The 20,269-nt window shown below is 35.8% G+C and overlaps 2 protein-coding genes across 2 annotated transcripts in view; both read right to left on the reverse strand.

Moving 5' to 3' along the window:
• LOC110447951 (fibrinogen-like protein A) overlaps positions 1–11,834 on the reverse strand; it is a 17,343-nt gene extending 5,509 nt beyond the window's left edge. Inside the window, exons 1-5 of the mRNA XM_021493950.1 lie at positions 11,771–11,834; positions 8,465–8,707; positions 7,385–7,506; positions 6,980–7,076; positions 5,936–6,100 (exon numbers count right to left, since the gene is read on the reverse strand). Coding sequence (XP_021349625.1) covers positions 5,936–6,100; positions 6,980–7,076; positions 7,385–7,506; positions 8,465–8,707; positions 11,771–11,834 — 691 coding nt within the window. The remainder of the gene's footprint in view (positions 1–5,935; positions 6,101–6,979; positions 7,077–7,384; positions 7,507–8,464; positions 8,708–11,770) is intronic.
• Positions 11,835–14,764: 2,930 nt separating this feature from the next.
• LOC110447939 (calpain-9-like) overlaps positions 14,765–20,269 on the reverse strand; it is a 62,222-nt gene continuing 56,717 nt past the window's right edge. The window contains exon 11 of the mRNA XM_021493930.1: positions 14,765–18,881. Coding sequence (XP_021349605.1) covers positions 18,836–18,881 — 46 coding nt within the window. The 3' untranslated portion in view covers positions 14,765–18,835. The remainder of the gene's footprint in view (positions 18,882–20,269) is intronic.

Here is a 20,269-nt window from a genome sequence, read left to right on the forward strand (position 1 = left end):
CTTAATCACACTAGGACAAAATATAACAGCTTAATCACACTAGGACAAAATATAACAGCTTTATCACACTAGGACAAACTATTACAGCTTCATCACACTGGGAAAAAATGTAACAGTTTATTCACACTGGGACAAAATATAACAGCCTGATCACACTAGGACAAAATATAACAGCTTAATCACACTACGACAAAATATAACATCTTAATCACACTAGGACAAAATATAACAGCTTAATCACACTAGGACAAAATATAACAGTATAATCACACAAGGACAAAATGTAACAACTTAATCACACTAGGACAAAATATAACAACTTAATCACACTAGGACAAAATGTAACAGCTTAATCACACTAGGACAAAATATAACAACTTAATCACACTACGACAAAATGTAACAGCTTGATCACACAAGGACAAAATGTAACAGCTTGATCACACTAGGACAAAATATAACAGTTTAATCACACTGGGACAAAATGTAACAGCTTAATCACACTAGGACAAAATATAACAGCTTAATCACACTACGACAAAATATAACAGCTTAATCACACTAGGACAAAATATAACAGTATAATCACACAAGGACAAAATGTAACAACTTAATCACACTAAGACAAAATATAACAGCTTAATCACACTACGACAAAATGTAACAGCTTAAACACACTACGACAAAATGTAACAGCTTAATCACACTACGAAAAAATATAACAGCTTAATCACACATGGATCGACAGAGCTTAACAGCTTAATCACACTAGGACAAAATATAACAACTTAATCACACTAGGACAAAATATAACAACTAAATCACACTAGGACAAAATATAACAGTTTAATCATACTAGGACAAAATATAACAACTTAATCACAATACGACAAAATGTAAATATCAAACACACTAGGGCAAAATGTAACAGCTTCATCACATTAGGACGAAATGTAACAGCTAAAGAAGTCTGTATTTACTTCATTTACAGAGGACTTACGTATATCGCCCGAGAACCCATCGACAAGGAGTCTGTATTTACTTCATGTACAGAGGACTTACGTATATCGCCCGAGAAACCATCAACAAGGAGTCTGTATTACCTTCATGTACAGAGGACTTACGTATATCGCCCGTGAAACCATCGACAAGGAGTCTGTTTACTTCATGTACAGAGGACGTACGTATATCGCCCGAGAAATCATCGACAAGAAGTCTGTATTTACGTCATGTACAGAGGACTTACGTATATCGCCAGAGAAACCATCGACAAGGAGTCTGTATTTACTACCTGTACAGAGGACTTACGTATATCGCCCGTGAACCCAGCGACAAGGAGTTTGTTTACTTCATGTACAGAGGACTTACGTATATCGCCCGAGCAACCATCGACAAGGAGTCTGTATTTACTACCTGTACAGAGGACTTACGTATATCGCCCGTGAACCCAGCGACAAGGAGTTTGTTTACTTCATGTACAGAGGACTTACGTATATCGCCCGGGAAACCATCGACAAGGAGTCTGTATTTACTACCTGTACAGAGGACTTACGTATATCGCCCGTGAAACCATCGACAAGAAGTCTGTATTTACTTCATGTACAGAGGAGTTAGGTATATCGCCCGTGAAACCATCGACAAGAAGTCTGTATTTAATTCATGTACAGAGGACTTACGTATATCGCCCGAGAAAACATCGACAAGAATTCTGTATTTACTACCTGTACACTTCATGTACAGATGAGTTAGGTATATCGCTCGTGAAACCATCGACAAGCAGTCTGTATTTACTACCTGTACAGAGGTCTTACGTATATCGCCTGAGAAACCATCGACATGAAGACTACTAACTTCATGTACAGATGACACTACGAAAAAATATAACAGCTTAATCACACTAGGACAAAATATAAGAGCTTAATCACACATTGACGGACAGAGCTTAACAGCTTAATCACAAAAGGATAAAATGCAACAACTTAATCACACTAAGACAAAATATAACAGTTTAATCACACTGGGACAAAGTGTAACAGCTTAAACACACCACGATAAAATGTAACAGCTTCATCACATTAGGACGAAATGTAACAGCTAAAGAAGTCTGTATTTACGTCATTTCACACTGGGACAAAGTGTAACAGCTTCATCACACTGGGAAAAAATGTAACAGTTTATTCACACTGGGACAAAGTGTAACAGCTTCATCACACTGGGAAAAAATGTAACAGTTTATTCACACTGGGACAAAGTGTAACAGCTTCATCACACTGGGAAAAAATGTAACAGTTTATTCACACTGGGACAAAGTGTAACAGCTTCATCACACTAGGACAAAATATAACAACTTAATCACACTAAGACAAAATATAACAGCTTCATCACATTAGGACGAAATGAAACAGCTAAAGAAGTCTGTATTTAATTCATGTACCGAGGACTTACGTATAGCGCCCGAGAAACCAACGACAAGGAGTCTGTATTTAATTCATGTACAGAGTAGTTAGGTATATCGCCCGTGAAGCCATCGACAAGAAGTATGTAATTACTTCATGCACAGAGGAGTTACGTATATCGCCCAAGAAACCATCGACAAATATCGCCCGTGAAACCATCGACAGGAGGTCTATTAACTTCATGTACAGATGACTTACGTATATCGTCCGAGAAACCATCGACAAGAAGTCTACTAACTTCATGTACAGATGACTTACGTATATCGTCCTAGAAACCATCGACAGGAGGTCTATTAACTTCATGTACAGAGGGCTTACGTATATCGCCCGTGAAACAATCGACAAGAAGTCTGTATTTACTTCATGTACAGAGGAGTTACTATATCGCCCGTGAAACCATCGACAAGAAGTTTGTATTTACTTCATGTACAGAGGACTTACCTTTATCGCCCGAGAAACCATCGACAAGAAGTCTCTATTTACTTCATGTACAGAGGACTTACGTAGATCGCCCGTGAAACAATCGACAAGAAGTCTGTATTTGCTTCATGTACAGAGGACTTACGTATATCGCCAGAGAAACCATCGACAAAGAGTCTGTATTGTACAGAGGACTTACGTATATCGCCCGTGAAAACATCGACAGGAGGTCTATTAACTTCATGTACAGAGGGCTTACGTATATCGCCCGAGAAACCATCGCCAAGAAGTCTCTATTTACTTCATGTACAGAGGAGTTACTATATCGCCCGTGAAACCATCGACAAGAAGTTTGTATTTACTTCATGTACAGAGGACTTACGTATTTCGCCCGAGAAACCATCGACAAGAAGTCTGTATTTGCTTCATGTACAGAGGACTTACGTATATCGTCCGAGAAACCCTCGACAAGAAGTCTGTATTTACTTCATGTCCAGAGGAGTTACGTATATCGCCCGTGAAACCATCGACAAGAAGTCTCTATTTACTTCATGTACAAAGTACTTACGTATATCGCCCGAGAAACCATTGACACGGAGTCTGTATTTACTTCATGTACAGAGGAGTTACGTATATCGCCCGAGAAACCATCGCCAAGAAGTCTCTATTTACTTCATGTACAGAGGACTTACGTATATCGTCCGAGAAACCCTCGACAAGAAGTCTGTATTTACTTCATGTACATAGGAGTTACGTATATCGCCCGTGAAACTATCGACAAGAAGTCTGTATTTACTTCATGTACAGATGACTTACCTATATCGCCCGAGAAACCATCGCCAAGAAGTCTCTATTTACTTCATGTACAAAGTACTTACGTATATCGCCCGAGAAACCATTGACACGGAGTCTGTATTTACTTCATGTACAGAGGACTTACGTATTTCGCCCGAGAAACCATCGACAAGAAGTCTGTATTTACTACCTGTACACTTCATGTACAGATGACTTACGTATATCGCCCGTGAAACCATCGACAAGAAGTCTCTATTTACTTCATGTACAGAGGACTTACCTATATCGCCCGAGAAACCATCGCCAAGAAGTCTCTATTTACTTCATGTACAGAGGAGTTACTATATCGCCCGTGAAACCATCGACAAGAAGTTTGTATTTACTTCATGTACAGAGGACTTACGTATATCGTCCGAGAAACCCTCGACAAGAAGTCTGTATTTACTTCATGTCCAGAGGAGTTACGTATATCGCCCGTGAAACTATCGACAAGAAGTCTGTATTTACTTCATGTCCAGAGGAGTTACGTATATCGCCCGTGAAACTATCGACAAGAAGTCTGTATTTACTTCATGTATAGAGGACTTACGTATATCGCCCGAGAAAACATCGACAAGAAGTCTGTATTTACTACCTGTACACTTCATGTACAGATGACTTACGTATATCGTCCGAGAAACCATCGACAAGAAGTCTGTATTTATTTCATGTACAGAGGACTTACCTATATCGCCCGAGAAACCATCGACAAGAAGTCTCTATTTACTTCATGTACAAAGTACTTACGTATATCGCCCGAGAAACCATCGCCAAGAAGTCTCTATTTACTTCATGTACAGAGGAGTTACGTATATCGAACCATCGACAAGAAGTCTGTATTTACTTCATGTACAGAGGACTTACCTATATCGCCCGAGAAACCATCGACAAGAAGTCTCTATTTACTTCATGTACAGAGGACTTACGTATGTCGCCCGAGAAACCATCGACAAGAAGTCTGTATTTTCTTCATGTACAGAGGACTTACGTATATCGCCCGAGGAACCATCGACAAGAAGTCTCTATTTACTTCATGTACAGAGGAGTTACGTATATCGCCCGCGAAACCATCGACAAGAAGTCTGTATTTACTTCATGTACAGCGGACTTACGTATATCGCCCGAGAAACCATCGACAATAAGTCTGTATTTACTTCATGTACAGAGGACTTACGTATATCGCACGAGAAACCATCGACAAAGAGTCTGTATTTACTTCATGTACAGAGGACTTACGTATGTCGCCCGAGAAACCATCGACAAGAAGTCTGTATTTTCTTCATGTACAGAGGACTTACGTATATCGCCCGAGGAACCATCGACAAGAAGTCTCTATTTACTTCATATACAGAGGACTTACGTATATCGCCCGAGAAACCACCGACAAAGAGTCTGTATTTACTTCATGTACAGAGGAGTTACGTATATCGCCCGAAAAAACATCGACAAGAAGTCTGTATTTACTTCATGTTCAGAGGACTTACGTATATCGCCCGAGAAACCACCGACAAAGAGTCTGTATTTACTTCATGTACAGAGGACTTACGTATGTCGCCCGAGAAACCATCGACAAGAAGTCTGTATTTTCTTCATGTACAGAGGACTTACGTATATCGCCCGTGAAACCATCGACAGGAGGTCTATTAACTTCATGTACAGATGACTTACGTATATCGGCCGAGAAACCATCGACAAGAAGTCTGTATTTCCTTCATGTACAGAGGACTTACGTATATCGCCCGTGAAACCATCGACAAGAAGTCTGTATTTACTTCATGTACAGAGTAGTTAGGTATATCGCCCGTGAAACCATCGACAAGAAGTCTGTATTTACTTCATGTACAGAGGACTTACGTATATCGCCCGAGAACCATCGATAAGGAGTCTGTATTGTCTTCATGTACAGAGGACTTACGTATATCGCCCGAGAAACCATCGACAATAAGTCTGTATTTACTTCATGTACAGAGGACTTACCTATATCGCCCGAGAAACCATCGACAAGAAGTCTGTATTTACTTCATTTACAGAGGACTTACGTATATCGCCCGAGAAACCATCGACAAGAAGTCTGTATTTACTTCATTTACAGAGGACTTACGTATATCGCCCGAGAAACCATCGACACGAGGTCTGTTTTTACTTCATGTACAGAGGACTTACGTATATCGCCCGTGAAACCATCGACAATAAGTCTGTATTTACTTCATGTACAGAGGACTTACGTATATCGCCCGAGAAACCATCGACAAGGAGTCTGTAGTTGTCTGCTTCACTAGCGATCTGGAACACAGAGTACACAGCGATTCCTACTGTTCCATCCCAGGCCTCCAAATCAATTCGGAGTTTGTACGGTGAAAACGCGACTAATGAATGGATGTTGTCATTTCCTGAAAAAACACGAAACATGTCTTTAAAATGTATAACATTTAAAACAATATTGCTGCATTACCCTTAAGTAACGTGGAATCGAACGTTATTAGTTCTGTTCCTAAAACAATTTATCGAAAAGCAACGAATGGTTGCAGGGATATTTCACACATTGATGTTCTGTTGTTTTAGCAGATGCACATCGCCGTTTCGTAAATGGTTCATGTTGGTATTTTTGGCAGATAATTGTCGGTTAACATAGCTGATTGATGTTTATTTACTAAGCGAAGAGGTTTTTCTATCAAGTTACCTTTGTTTGTTTACTAAGTTGACAGTTTTTGTTGATGTAACTAAAAGTTCTTTTCTTAGCTGATAACTGTTTGCTTACCCACCTGATCATTGTGATTTTTATTTAGCTTAAAGTTGATATTGTACTTATTGGACCTATACTCCTACAGACATGTGCATCATTTCATTAAATCCAGCTAGGATTTTGAACGGTGTTTTTAATTTCTTGAATCTGTGTCTATGTGAATGTTATATATATCTACTTCATGTTTATGCCTCTTACCATTGTGTCATGTTATTGTAAAGATATAATAGAAACTTTACTTATTTTACAACAATTATGAAACAAGTTATTTCATCTTATATCAACCACTATTGTTGGCCCAGATTTTAGCGCGCGGGGGTCTTATTTTGGAAAGAAACTGGAGTACCCGAAGAAAACCCACGTGGTCGGGCAGGTGACCATATACTTTTCCTGTCTGATCGGGGAATCGAACCCCAGCCGTCTTGGTGAAAGGCAAGTGCGCTATCCACTGCACCACCCGACCAACCCTTAATTGGTAATGTATGACGGGAGATAGTTATTTGTTAACTTAACTTGTAGCTGTTACCTAGCCAAAAGTTTCCGTTGAGATCACCAAATCCGGTTTTGTATTCGTTCCAGTTTCTATAGAAATCGATGTCGCTGCTTTGTCGATTGTGTATCACCTGTTAAAAATTAAATTTGATTATTAGTTTAATTATTTATTTCTGTTGTTGAATATACAAACTTAAAAGAATATGAAAAATTGTCATGAAATGTTAAAAATAAAATAAATTTTATGTTTTCACATAGTCTTCAAATAGTTACAACATTAACATACAAGAACAATTACGAACCAACAATTCGTCCTTAAAGACAACACAAACTGAGGAGACGTCCGAGGAACGTTATAAACACCTACAAATGACTATTTCAGAAGTGTTCTTTCAAATTTTCGAGGATTTGCGAAATAAAAATTTGGTTTCTGACTTACATTCCAATGTCCATTGTCTGTGTCCATGTCACAAAACACGTCGAAACTGTTTCCCGTGATCGTTGTTATACGGTGGATGTTTGAACTACAGGTAGGATCGACATCGGAACAGTCCCTGGGACCTACAGGTAACATAAAAACAATAGTTAATATCAATAAGCGAGTAACAAGGTTTGTGTCGAGTTAATTAAAAGTAAGCTGGTGGCTATTATTTTGTTGAGTAAATAAAACATGAGCAATTAGCCATCTGTTTGTAGGCTGTAGTGCATCAATGTTTTACTTATACACAAACACTGTACTATTAAACTTGTCACAACCGTCCGCTTCCTTTGTACATACTTTTATATATACATATTTCAAAATTGAAGATATGTCATCTTTTATTTGACCCCTAAAAAACTAAAACAAAACATATAGGGTGCCATGATAACGAGCATACACTTTCTTCAGTGCAGTTGAAGCACTTTCAAACTTGAATAAGAAGGGATGTTGTTATGTTGCTCAGGAAGAAAGGAAAGTTGACGATCATGAAACTAAAGTCGTTTTGTTTATCATTGTGTTTTGTGAAATTACCATTATTTCATGAAGTGAGAGAATCACATAACTATGTAGTGTTCTGGGGAATACATTAAGGTTTCTCGAATCCATTGTTTCAGGATAACACTTTTTCGATATATCTGAATATAAAATACAGAGAGGGGCTAGTAATTTCTCTCTGTTCTTCAATAACAATTGTATGCATTCATCTTCAAACAAATTCAAACAAAATATTTAAAACAACATGTTAACTGACTCAAACAAAATATTTAAAACAACATGTTAACTGAATATAAATAAACATGAATAAATATATTAGCATACAGCGGTGTCTCAATAAGCAAGCCGCATTCTTCCCTGCAAAAGTGGCTGGAATTGAGAGGGCCGAATTACTGGGACAGCACTGTCCACAGTCCCACTAGTGGTCACTTGATTAATAAATCTGAACTCTATCATTTAACATTTCTGTTTAGTAATTGCCGAACCCACGAAAAGTGCAGTTTTGAAAAGATGGCATGAACAATGTGAAATAAAGAACAATACTTAGAACGTAGACGTCCCCGGATGTACTGACGATAGTTGTCTGATCATGAAGCGTGCAGAAGCCAGATGTCTCGTCGTATGAAGCAACCTTTCTTTGACTGGTCGACCCAAACACCAAACAATGCGATAAAGATGGTGCTGTGGTTATGATCCCTCCAGTTAAAGGGAGGTAACAAGTGTCCACGGCCGGTAGTCGCACCCAGTTCTGTTGAACAGGAACAGCTTGTAATTCTGTGCCAATAACTGAAATTAAAATAAACACATTCTTCCATTAAGGACTCGCACAACTAAACCAGCCAATCAGCAAGTGTTTTACACGATTGTAATCCCTACCTTAAATTTTCTCCGGTTAAAAACAGTGCCTCTGAATAATTTAAATGGGTAATTTTTGACATATATTTCATGAATGGAATCTGCAGATATTTAACTTTAGAGAAAAGTATAGTTTAAGTAGAATTTAATATGTGATGGCGGATTGATATGGGGGCAAATGTCAGGGTGTGTTCCCGTCCCACTTCACCGATTTGGCTTGTAGCGCTCTTATGTGCGATTAAACCCACACACACAAATACCGCCTTTTGAAGTCTTTGCCATGTATGTATCTATGAATATAGACAGTTATCAATTATTATCAGTGTTGAACTTCAAATAGTGAAGCTGTTAGCTCAAAAGCTAAGTAATGACATATAGTACATGATTTAGCCCTTAATGTATGGAAGTCAAATTTCTTTGAAAATTTGACTGATCATATGCTGTTTATTGATTATTTTGATAACTTAGTTATGATTTTGAGTATTTATTAATTGCACTAAACTGTCTATTTGACTTTGCTTTGATTTCGTGTACTGATATTTCTGGACATCTCCATAGCCTCTTGCTGCTGTCAGATCGGGTCAGAGAATTTGTAGTGTGTTTCTTTGTGTTGACGTTGTGATAATATTTTACTTTTCATTTTGTCGTTGTTGATAGAATGCAAATGTAATTTGGAAGTTGATAAGCCATAACCTATCAACACTATTTACATACAACGACAATATCAACAAAATTAATTTCAACCGCTACCAACTATCACGAAGTCAATCATCTGTTTTGTTTCTTTGTCCAGGGGGACGAATCAACGGATACGAATGACTGATTGTCATTGTCGCAGGCTAAAAACTGGAGGCAGCTTGCCCTGAAAAGTGTTTTGAAATTCATAACTAATTATGTAGATATTATCAAAATAGTTAATAGTCTGTATATTAAGTATTGATTATCTTCAGTACAATGGGTTAAAATATAGTCTATGTAATTGTGAAGGAGGGTATTGTACTCAACTCTCTAAATATAGATCGTCACCGACCGTACTTACCCGGTACATTATTATAGTGAAAATGTCGTTAATTAGCTTCGGCAAGCTTAGGTCATGTATTGGTAAAAAAAAGCAACAAAGAACTACCGAGCTCAAATAGAAATTTCTCTATCTACATATATAAAGTGGGTAGTCTCACAGAAATAGTGGAATAAGCTAGAAATAAAATATGTTCACATTAACACATTCAAGATAAGGGATAGCGGTTTACTACTTCGGCTAAGTATCAACGTAATGCATGATTGCCCTCCAGCTGGTTAGTAATAGTGCTTGACATGTTTACCAATAGTGTTCATAATGATAATAAACACATTTTATTTACAATTGTTATGTAATTGAAATCCTTTAATATTCCAATTTGTAAATATAAAGTATTTTGATATAATATCATCAAGTGAGAAGACATTGAATAAACGCTTTGTAAAACCCTTTTATGGACGGATTATGTGACTTTGTCATGTCTGATATATTGTGAAATGAAGTAATAAAGTTAATTTCGTATAAACTCTCACGAAGCACTATAGAGAGGAAAAGTACAAAACGCGTCGTAGGTCCACGGGCAATACTATGATGAACAGGCAAGCAAAACAAATAAGGCTGCTAACTTTTTATGTTAATGTTTTTTTTTCAGCATTTCTTAATGAAAAGAACTTTGCTAATTATGTTTGCGATTTCTTTTGATTTATACCAAAGAATCATCACCTTTAGTTCAGAAGATGTCGAAACGTGACATAAAAAGTAGGTAGCAAGAGGTCCAGAGACACATCAGACAAGCATCTACAAAGGATATTCCTTAGTGGGGACACTATTTCCATTTCTATAACAACGTTTAATCCTCAAAGTGATGTTTAATACAAAATTGATTTGAGAATTTTCAAACAATTTTGGAGGTCAACCTACTCTGTTTTGGGCCCTTAACCTTAGCTCTCGGTTGGGTCACAAATGGATTTAGACTTAATACTATTTCGTTAGTCCAATAATGATAAATAATAGTCTTTGTTGAAATCTAGGTAATCGTTCTTGAGGAGAGGATCTTTGAAGATTGAAATAAGCTAGTTGCACTATCGCTGCCCCTTAGAGACACATGCAAAATATTAATTTCTTGTATCAATGATTTTAGTTATCATATCTTATTTCGAATCTCTTCAGGAGGATTAGTCTTTAAAAAACATAAGCTCAACTGACATGTTTTCTCAATGTTGACGTTTGACCTCAACGCACTCTGTTTCAGCTTCAACGTTAGAGCCAACCACGAGGACTGATAGTCCACCAGCAAAGTCAGCCATATTGATGCCGAAAATAAACATCAGAAACACGAAGAAATGAAGATCATATTCAAAATTAAGTTTGAAGATGTAGAAAACCAAATAAGTGAACATTTTGCTACATCCTATGGCCACCTGGTCCATTTAGGAGCCCTAAGTGGTACCAGTGGTCAAAGAAAAGTAATACTGTATGTAAAAACTGTTCATAAACGTATGTAGAATACAGTGAAACGGGAAAGGTGTCTATAAAAAAGCGTCAAACGTTAAAAAATCCTATAATTCATTACAATAACTCATATATACTAAAACTGGTGTTTCATGTAAGCCGTGTAAGAACACATTCTAGCTGCCAGGTCCTGCCAACCTTGAGAACTGAAAATCCACCAGCAGGGTCAACCATCTTGTCACCTAAAATAATAACTTGAAACTCGAAGAAAGGAAACACCTATTTGGAAATGTTATCTGGACATTCAGAAAGTCAAACAAAGAAAACGTTTAGGGACTTATTAGTGGTACGAGGTCAGAGGAATGAAAACTCATGCGTTATTGTTTCAAAACATATGCATGATACAGAATATAGTGTCTTGTCACTATTAATAAACTAATTGATTTCTTTTTTCCTTGTCCGAAACATTATTTATCAGAAACATAGAAAACAATAAAAGTGTTAACAATAGACTTAAATCTCACCTGATATCATCGCCATATATAAAAGAACGCCTGTTGGGTTGCGCCGGACTTTCGTAAACGTCATGTTTGACGGTCTTGCTATTTCTGTCGAGAACTGCAGTTGTATCTCCTTTTATATCCAGAGTTTGCCGTCCTTTCGTCTGTAATCTAGATCAATGTCAGAAATACACAGTTGTGCTTTTAAATTATTAACCACACTTGGCACTTTGATGTTTTAATCAGTAAATACTTTACCACATAAGTTTTACTGGTTCATATTTTGATCTATACATCATCATATTATATTAATCGGTCCAGGGAGACCTTTTATCAGTTTTAAAATCAACAAACATGTATCATTTCACGTTTCAAGTTGAATGACCTACGCACAGTTTTGTTGTGACTAACGTCGTTAAGGGAGATGTGAGGATTGTTCATAATTTGTAATGTTCGTAGTCTGTGTTACATGTAACACCATAGTCTGACACTCCATATCTAATAAAGGTTCCCTCTATTTCAATTTTTATGATGGCCGCCGTCAAGAAATATTACTTATAACATAGCGATTTGTTTTACTGGTCACGTGACTTAGGAATAGAACGTCATGTTTCGTTTTCATTCTCAAGTTTCGCCAGTCATGGTGCCTCTCTACAAAAAATGAGTAGGGAGTGTCGCACATGAGTTCCCAATGACCGAATAAGACGAGCACAATGACAGATATGTCTGATAATGTTTGTTGTTGTGTCATGTTTTTATTTTGATATGGTAAAATGATTAATCATGTTTCACCCGGGCTACGTTCTCGTGAAACAACATTTATCGCAAGGAAATAAAGAAACGTGTTTCCCTGCCACAATTGAAATACCTCATCGACACTTTTTATTGACATAAATGATTCGGTGAATCAATCAATTATTCTATTGTAGATTTGTCTTTCTTATATTTTATTTGTAGGCTTCCAACTATCACCCTACAATGAAGGTACATTCCGTTTGGTGTTATTGTGTTGACATGTCGTTCAGGCTTAAATATTAACTTGCGTGCGATATCAACGCGTGTAGTCGGTAGTGTTCCCTGGTAGAATGGTGTCACCGAGGAAGTTTTTTTGTATTTGACAACGAAAACTCAAGTGTTCTATTATTCAGCAGTTTTTGTTTCATCCCATAATACTTTTACGTACGGGTACGTATTGTAAAAAAAGGTCTCAAAACCGCAATCAATATTTTCTCTGGTCTATCCATTAAATTGTTCTTTCAGTAGGTATAAATACTCATCGAAGTGTATGAAAAACACGAAGTCACGTGAGACGGTATCTATATATCTCCAAAATCTATCAAAATTTAATGGGGTAGGCCAACCAGACATTTTTAAGTTTAAAATTTGTACATAGGCTTCAACGGAAAACGAATAAAAACATATTTGACTGACTTTCTGAATGGACTTAAATACATTGTGCTAATTGTAGCCTTTTTGACTATTCCAATGGTGCAGAGACGTTATATGTACAGAGAGCGAAGTCGTTGGATATCGAATATGCCTGTAACTTAAAAAAAAGTCTTTTATGAAAATATCAACTGTAGTCTTCTACGGAGATTCAAGTTAACGCGTTTAATGCTTGGGGACACAACTCTTCAAATCTACAGCTTAATTCCATTGAAATAGCGAACTAGGAATAATGCTACGACAACAAAAATATTTACATTACACTCATTTGAAAAGTAGCCTCGTTTTGTCTTTTAAACATCTTCAGATAAATGACTCTATAGATGATGTATGCTAGGGATAGATCTCTGCAGGTTTGGGGAAGGAATGGTTCTTTCCTTAAGCAGATTCATATGAGAGCCATTCCAAACGTTTTCTTTTGCTTTGTTTTCTAAAAGAGGGAATACAAATTAATATCTAATTATTTGCATAGAGAGAATTAAGATGAGATGTAGATCCAGAAGGGTAGGCGTCTTCCGGTTCATCAACGACACCTGTCAATCTAAGTTAAAGCCAAGCAGTGTCATGTCGTCAAAGCGAGGCCAGGGGTAGAGACAAAGAAGCAACAAGACAAACTAATGAGTAAAATACATCTTCATATCACACAAGGAAATAGCAAACTTCCAAATAAAATCATAATGGCGACCATAAACGTGTCTGTAGTCTCCATCAGCCTGCACCGTTGGAAACCCTGTGATATGAGTGTATCCATGAGCATGCCGGCATAGTTATCGAACACCAGGTCAAGCTTTTATTGACAGGACGTGAAAACCAGGAACTCCAGTCGAGAAAGTGTTTAAGTGTTCCTGTTCTTTCTGTCACTAATTGCCATATGCCCTTACAAATCCATGAAAGAATGTCGGACACCACTGACACAGCGAACTAGCCATTCATTACGAGGTATGGAGTCACCTGCCTGACCGCACGGGATTTACAGAGTGGTCCGGTTTCCTCTCGTGTTAAGATTCCATAGCGCTACCATCCGGGCCAACGATAGTGATTTAAATGTGACTTAGAAATTATTGTTTCATAAGTACTGTAAAATTGAATCCAACGCTTATATAAGTTAGCAACAGTGTTCATAGATCACTAAACTAAGACACAGCTAACAATTAATTTATAAGAAACACTTAAAACCCATATTTAGAAATAAAGTCATAAAGAATTCTTTCAAATGTTTGTAGATTGAACATTCTACGATAGAACACCCTAGTTCCGTAATATATTGGTGATTTGGACGTACATATACAGTAAATTCTGACATTTAAATTATCTATTGAGTATTGAATCAACTTAAACATTTATTTTCAAGATCGTGATCTTCCGTTAACTGCCTGATCCTGCTTATCCTGTTTAAATTTGTTACTAAGGAACATATTCTTAATGCCAAAATAATGAAATTCAATTACACATTAAAATAGTCTATCGCCAAAACATACTATGTACTAAAAGACATTCCAAGTGGATCAGTTTTCAAACAATAATACAAAAAACAAACAAATTCAAAATCTTTAAAAGGAAACCTTTATTTACATTGAATAACTCACTTCATTTTGCATTCAACATAAGATTATTTTTCCTCAAAATGTACAAGAACATTTTCTATTTGATGAAAAGATTCAGCCTTATTCTACAATAAATCAATCTGCGCATTTGCAAGCATCATTTATACAATACAGTCAAGAGATCATGGAATCACAAGCTTTTCTCCATTTAATGCTCTTCCATGTTTTTGTTAATCAATGTTGTCAGAACCACGACACGTACGTTCAACTTAGCTCCATTGTAATTAGAGTTTATAAACCATGGTTTAATTATACATATAAACTAGTTTGCTTCTGTTGTATATAAGGCAACACATGGAATTTATACTGTGTACAAGAATGTTTCAAAGTTTGTTGATAATTAAGTTCCACTTGCTTAAATAATATCAATTCCAAACAATTAAATGTATTGAACTGTGCTTACATCTTTATTGGGTGATAAACTTTGTATTTTTGCGTCATTTTTGTTTATGGCATTTATCATGACGTCATTATGCATTGTTTAGTATGATGTCACCAGCTATTGTATTCTGTTGCTGTCCTTTCAGCAATATATTTACAAATCAATACTCACTCCTTGAAACCATTGAATAAGGTATAAACGCTAGGATGATATTTATTTAACTTTGTTAGACGTTTAGAAAAAAATCCAAATGGATAACGTTCCTGTTCATGAGTTTTTATATTTAATAAAAACCATTTATGTTCCTTCATCGTAACATTTACCACCTGAATATACCATAGCCTAGTTCGGAGATTCAACTTTTACTAAATAATCATGTAACATTCTCTGTAGTTTTTAAAATGTGGTTTAATAGTCTCAGTTGTCTCCCTTGGAATGCTGTTCATATGAACGGCATTACCACAAAACAATAAAAAAAGAATTATTACAAATTAACATGTACTTTTACAGGAATCGATTGATTTTCATTGACGCCACTTGTCATATATTTCACACTTTTCGTATCCGTTTGTCTTTATATTAGATATAAAGGCGTTCAACATAATCTTCAACAAATACAAATATGTAAGGTATCACGTGATCGTCAACAGAGACCTTAACGTTGAACAGCAGGACGTATTTTTTTCAGTTATTCAAATTCAATAATTGTTATGTTTTCGGTAAATTCTCGTGATGAATCCCTCAAATATGTTATCCAGTACGCAATGGTATTGGATATATTCTGCCATGTAGACCAATTTCTCGTGATTATTTTGTGTTAAAAATGGGCTGTATTGAAAAATAAATCTAAAAACTTTTGCGAGAGTACTTTTGTTATAGTCATCTTGGACAGAGTCTTTTTATTTGCATTTAATGGATAAACAATGTCTTAACAATCAAAATTACTTAAAAACAACAGTTAATATAAATTGCTAAGATAAAAAGATCATCATTGTGAACTTTAGAAAAAAACCATAAATTATATATACAACTGTGCATAGATTTTTAATCAATATTAATCACAATTAATGAAATTCTACATTAACAAATAAAGCAGCTGCAAGGCTAATCATCAACTATATCATTTGGTGAGATATCTGAAAAAGATCGCTAATATAAAATTGATATGAGCAAACATTTACTTTTGGCGTTCTAGAACTTTTGATTTTAACTTACATGTGTACAAATATGATGTTTATTTAAAGAAATACAGTAAAATATTGACAAAAAGACATTTGTGATATCTTCTATCAAGTAAGAATTTAATGAATGTTGAATCTCAAATATCATCTCGGAATATGTGTATGCTAGTAAATCAGTATGTAAGGAGTAAGGGGATATTGTGTTGACCAACAAGGCTAAATTTCAACACATTGCGATATCGATATCATAGACACTGTTTGCAATTTTTTCCATTATGGATATATGTTTAAATCTATATGTCATACATACTTATATATTTATTGTCTTTAAATCTGTATATATGTTCAGTGGTGCAAAGATGCCTTGCTTGAAAATTTGGCAATCTCCCCATATTGAGCGTATTTAAAAACCTACACTACTGGCACACTACAATGACACTTCGCTACTTCATTAATAAGTCTCGTGTTGCTGACAGGTAATAGCTATATGTGGATGTATTTTACTTATGGAATACAATTATCATCCAATAAATCCAATATTGACAAAGTGACGTTGTTATACCCGTCGATTTTGATATTCAACCGTTGTCTTTTAACCGTTGAGAATCGGATATAAATATTTGTTATATGTACATATATGAAAGGATTCACGTTTGTGAATAGAATGGAAGACGAAAGCTTGAACTTACATATTATTTATTGACTACTATGTACAGAGATAATTACATATAACAAGGTTTGTTATATCTCAAACGCGGACGTATCCTCCCATACTTACTGTTATACTGGCGGAGAAATGTGACATGATTAGAACGCTTTTAGCCACACCTAATATAAGTGACCGGATAAGATACGTCTTAAGTTGATGCGAACTCGAAATAGATACGGCAATAAATGTATTTAACATATAAGCCTGTCTTTTAGCTAATATTATGAGTATAAGATTTTCATCATTCTTGTTTTCATATTTATTGTGAAAAAATATGGAACAGACATCTTAATTGGCCATCAAGAGTACTGGTTCTAGTACAAATAACCAAACAACCAATATAGTTCTCTATCGGAGTGTGAACGTTGAACGGTCTCCTGCCGGTAGGGCATTCCCTAGATTTTTCTTTGAAGCTATGTATTTTTCCTATTTGGACTCTCTCCTTCTCCCTAAGTGGATTTGGAACCCACTCTAAATTTGAAGATTAACATATTTAATTCCTGACTTTCCTATTTGAACTAAAATTGACAAAGTTTGTCTAATCAAAAGAACTCTATTAAGCGATGAAAAACTTGTTTTGATGTACATGGACACTTAACTAACTGAATATCACATCAGTCTGAACAATTCAGCATAGTATTGTTTACATTTGAGCGTAATGATGCATCTATACAAGAAGAAAACCAAGAACAATTGCTCGCTATATTGGTATAATTATACAAAACCTTCATATTAACAGGGTAGTGACATTTTTATATTCTGTAAATCTGTAACAATGTAACACGAACATGCTAACATCACAAAAAGATGCCGATATTTCACCCCAAAAACATCCCCACTTATTACTGTTAAAAGTCGCTAGGAAATGAATGAATTCACGACATGTGAAATAAACACCGTTATTCTTTGATCTGATATGATGTATTTCAACATTTTTCTAGATTGAGTGTAAGATGAAATCAATACAATTTGAAGTTGTACGTTTGTAATTCATCGTTTCTGTTATATCATGCATATTTCAATAAGTCGACATAATCTGCTTCAGTTATGCCTTAGTTTTTCATTAGTATGTAATGCCGGTAGACAATCAGGAACTTGGTGGAAATGTCTCAAACGTCAGATCGTTTTCCAGGAAATTTGCTTATTGAAATAACAGATGTTCAATTCACAGACTGTCTTATTGTGTTATAGAGAGGTGAGCGCGAGTAAGCATTCATCCACACCTGTCGTATTGACAGGAGAATAACACCAGCATCATCCGCAATCCTATTAGAACGGCGGCCTGTCCCATATATTGGCATGTCTGTCACTCCCGACACATTTATAATGTTTGCAAGGAAGCCTCGACACAAGTCACTGAACTTTCTCCCGTAGACGTTATTTATCAGTTGTGTATCAGATCATCGTCTGCCCTGTATCCTAGACAGTCAATTAGAGGAGGTCATCTGCCAACTTATGTTATTGTCGCTACCACTATGACTGCTAGCACCAGTCATTCACTTATACAGCTGATATGCCCATTTCCATTATATGCTCGACTGATTGACTTCGTAACTGATTGAAGCTATTGCTTGAGATATAAGGCTTGCAGTGCTTTATTATCACATACAGTCACTAATAAATAATTTATTGCATGATGCTGTTGTCCTTAATATGATCTGGCTTGGCGCTGTACGTATGATTCCAGGAACAGACTTGACCTATCCGTACTGCAGTCTACAGAGGCATTCCCAGTAGTACATACCACCGATGGTCTTTGACTGGCCGCTATAAATCCCATTGTTCTGTACCTTCTATGGTATTCCCGAGTGGTCTGAAAGTAGAAGACAAGAACATCATTATCCCATTGATCCACAAGATTACGATACTGTCTTGTACTCAAATGAAAAAAAGACAAAACTAAATATTTATATTGGCGATGAGTCAACTTCAGTGATACACTTTTAATTTTTCTAAAAACAATATAGGTTTCCCCACTTCTGACTCATAAGATAAACCTACTAGGAGTAAGTGGCTATTTTTGGGTAACACTCAATATACATAATTGCGTCGGTCAATCTTCTAATTATGACGTCAAGTAACAATGCTATGCTACGTCATCTTCAATTGTGAAAATATGGTTATTGGCAATTGTTTCCCAGCTCAGATACAGGAATACTGTATTCCCGAGAGAAACATATGGTTTTCTAGATATAATATAAACGTTGCGGGAGTAAAGATCCCAAAACTCGTGATGGTTGATGACAATGCTTATCTCACTCTCGTTAGTTAATTTTTTGTTTTAGTAAATTGTAAAAGAAACTGACTCAACATCGTGATTTTATATTTATACAGATCATCAGGAGTGTTGGTACCTCTTTATAATAGATATAGAATATAGATTGTTTCATAATTTTGGAACCAACTGTAATTATAGAATTACTAACAATTAATGAATATTATTAGTTGATCACCCGGCTATGGCTTATTATATTAAAATTTCAGCCAGTATATATAAAGGCACGCACCGTGAATATAAAAGCAGCTTTAAGGGTGATAACAGGTTTGCCCTTTACAAGTAGTAATGTTAGTTTAACCTCTTTGTATAATGTTTTCACAGGTAATATGGCTTGGTATAGCTTGTTTATGTTTCACATTACTGAAGCAGTGCAAGGTAGATCACATGTAACGATTCGAATCTTAAACGTGTGTATTTAACAAATATTTTTTTGGACATGAAATGTAGTTTAGAGACATAAATTTAAGTAAATTTTATTTTTGAATTACTAGCATTTGTAGTTGTTTAATGATAAAAGTGAAAGTATGATGAGTTATATCCCTTGGGCTTGTTATAGTTTATATTGTTTATATAGCTTTGGTTCCGCAGAATGCTATTTGTTTTATTTATATGGAAAAAATGAATTCGTAGAACAGGAATGTATCCGGCACACATAAAATGTCACCCAGCATGATCAAACTCCATATTCGTGATATTTGTGATATACGTTTGTCATTTGTGTGTATTTTCATTACATTAACTTGCATATTTTCATTGGTGAAATCAAAGAAGTTAAATGGCTTCAATGGAAATTAGGTTATTAAAGTGTAATTGATGTGTGCATGCAATCACGCTAGAAAATACAAAAACAATGATTGTATTTATAAAGCAACACTTGGGTGCACTCAAAAATACTTTTAAACACGCCGTAAGGACTTATGCTT

The sequence above is a fragment of the Mizuhopecten yessoensis genome, unplaced genomic scaffold (genome assembly GCF_002113885.1).
Source record: "Mizuhopecten yessoensis strain PY_sf001 unplaced genomic scaffold, ASM211388v2 scaffold3689, whole genome shotgun sequence".
In the NCBI taxonomy this organism is placed as follows: Eukaryota; Metazoa; Mollusca; class Bivalvia; order Pectinida; family Pectinidae; genus Mizuhopecten; species Mizuhopecten yessoensis.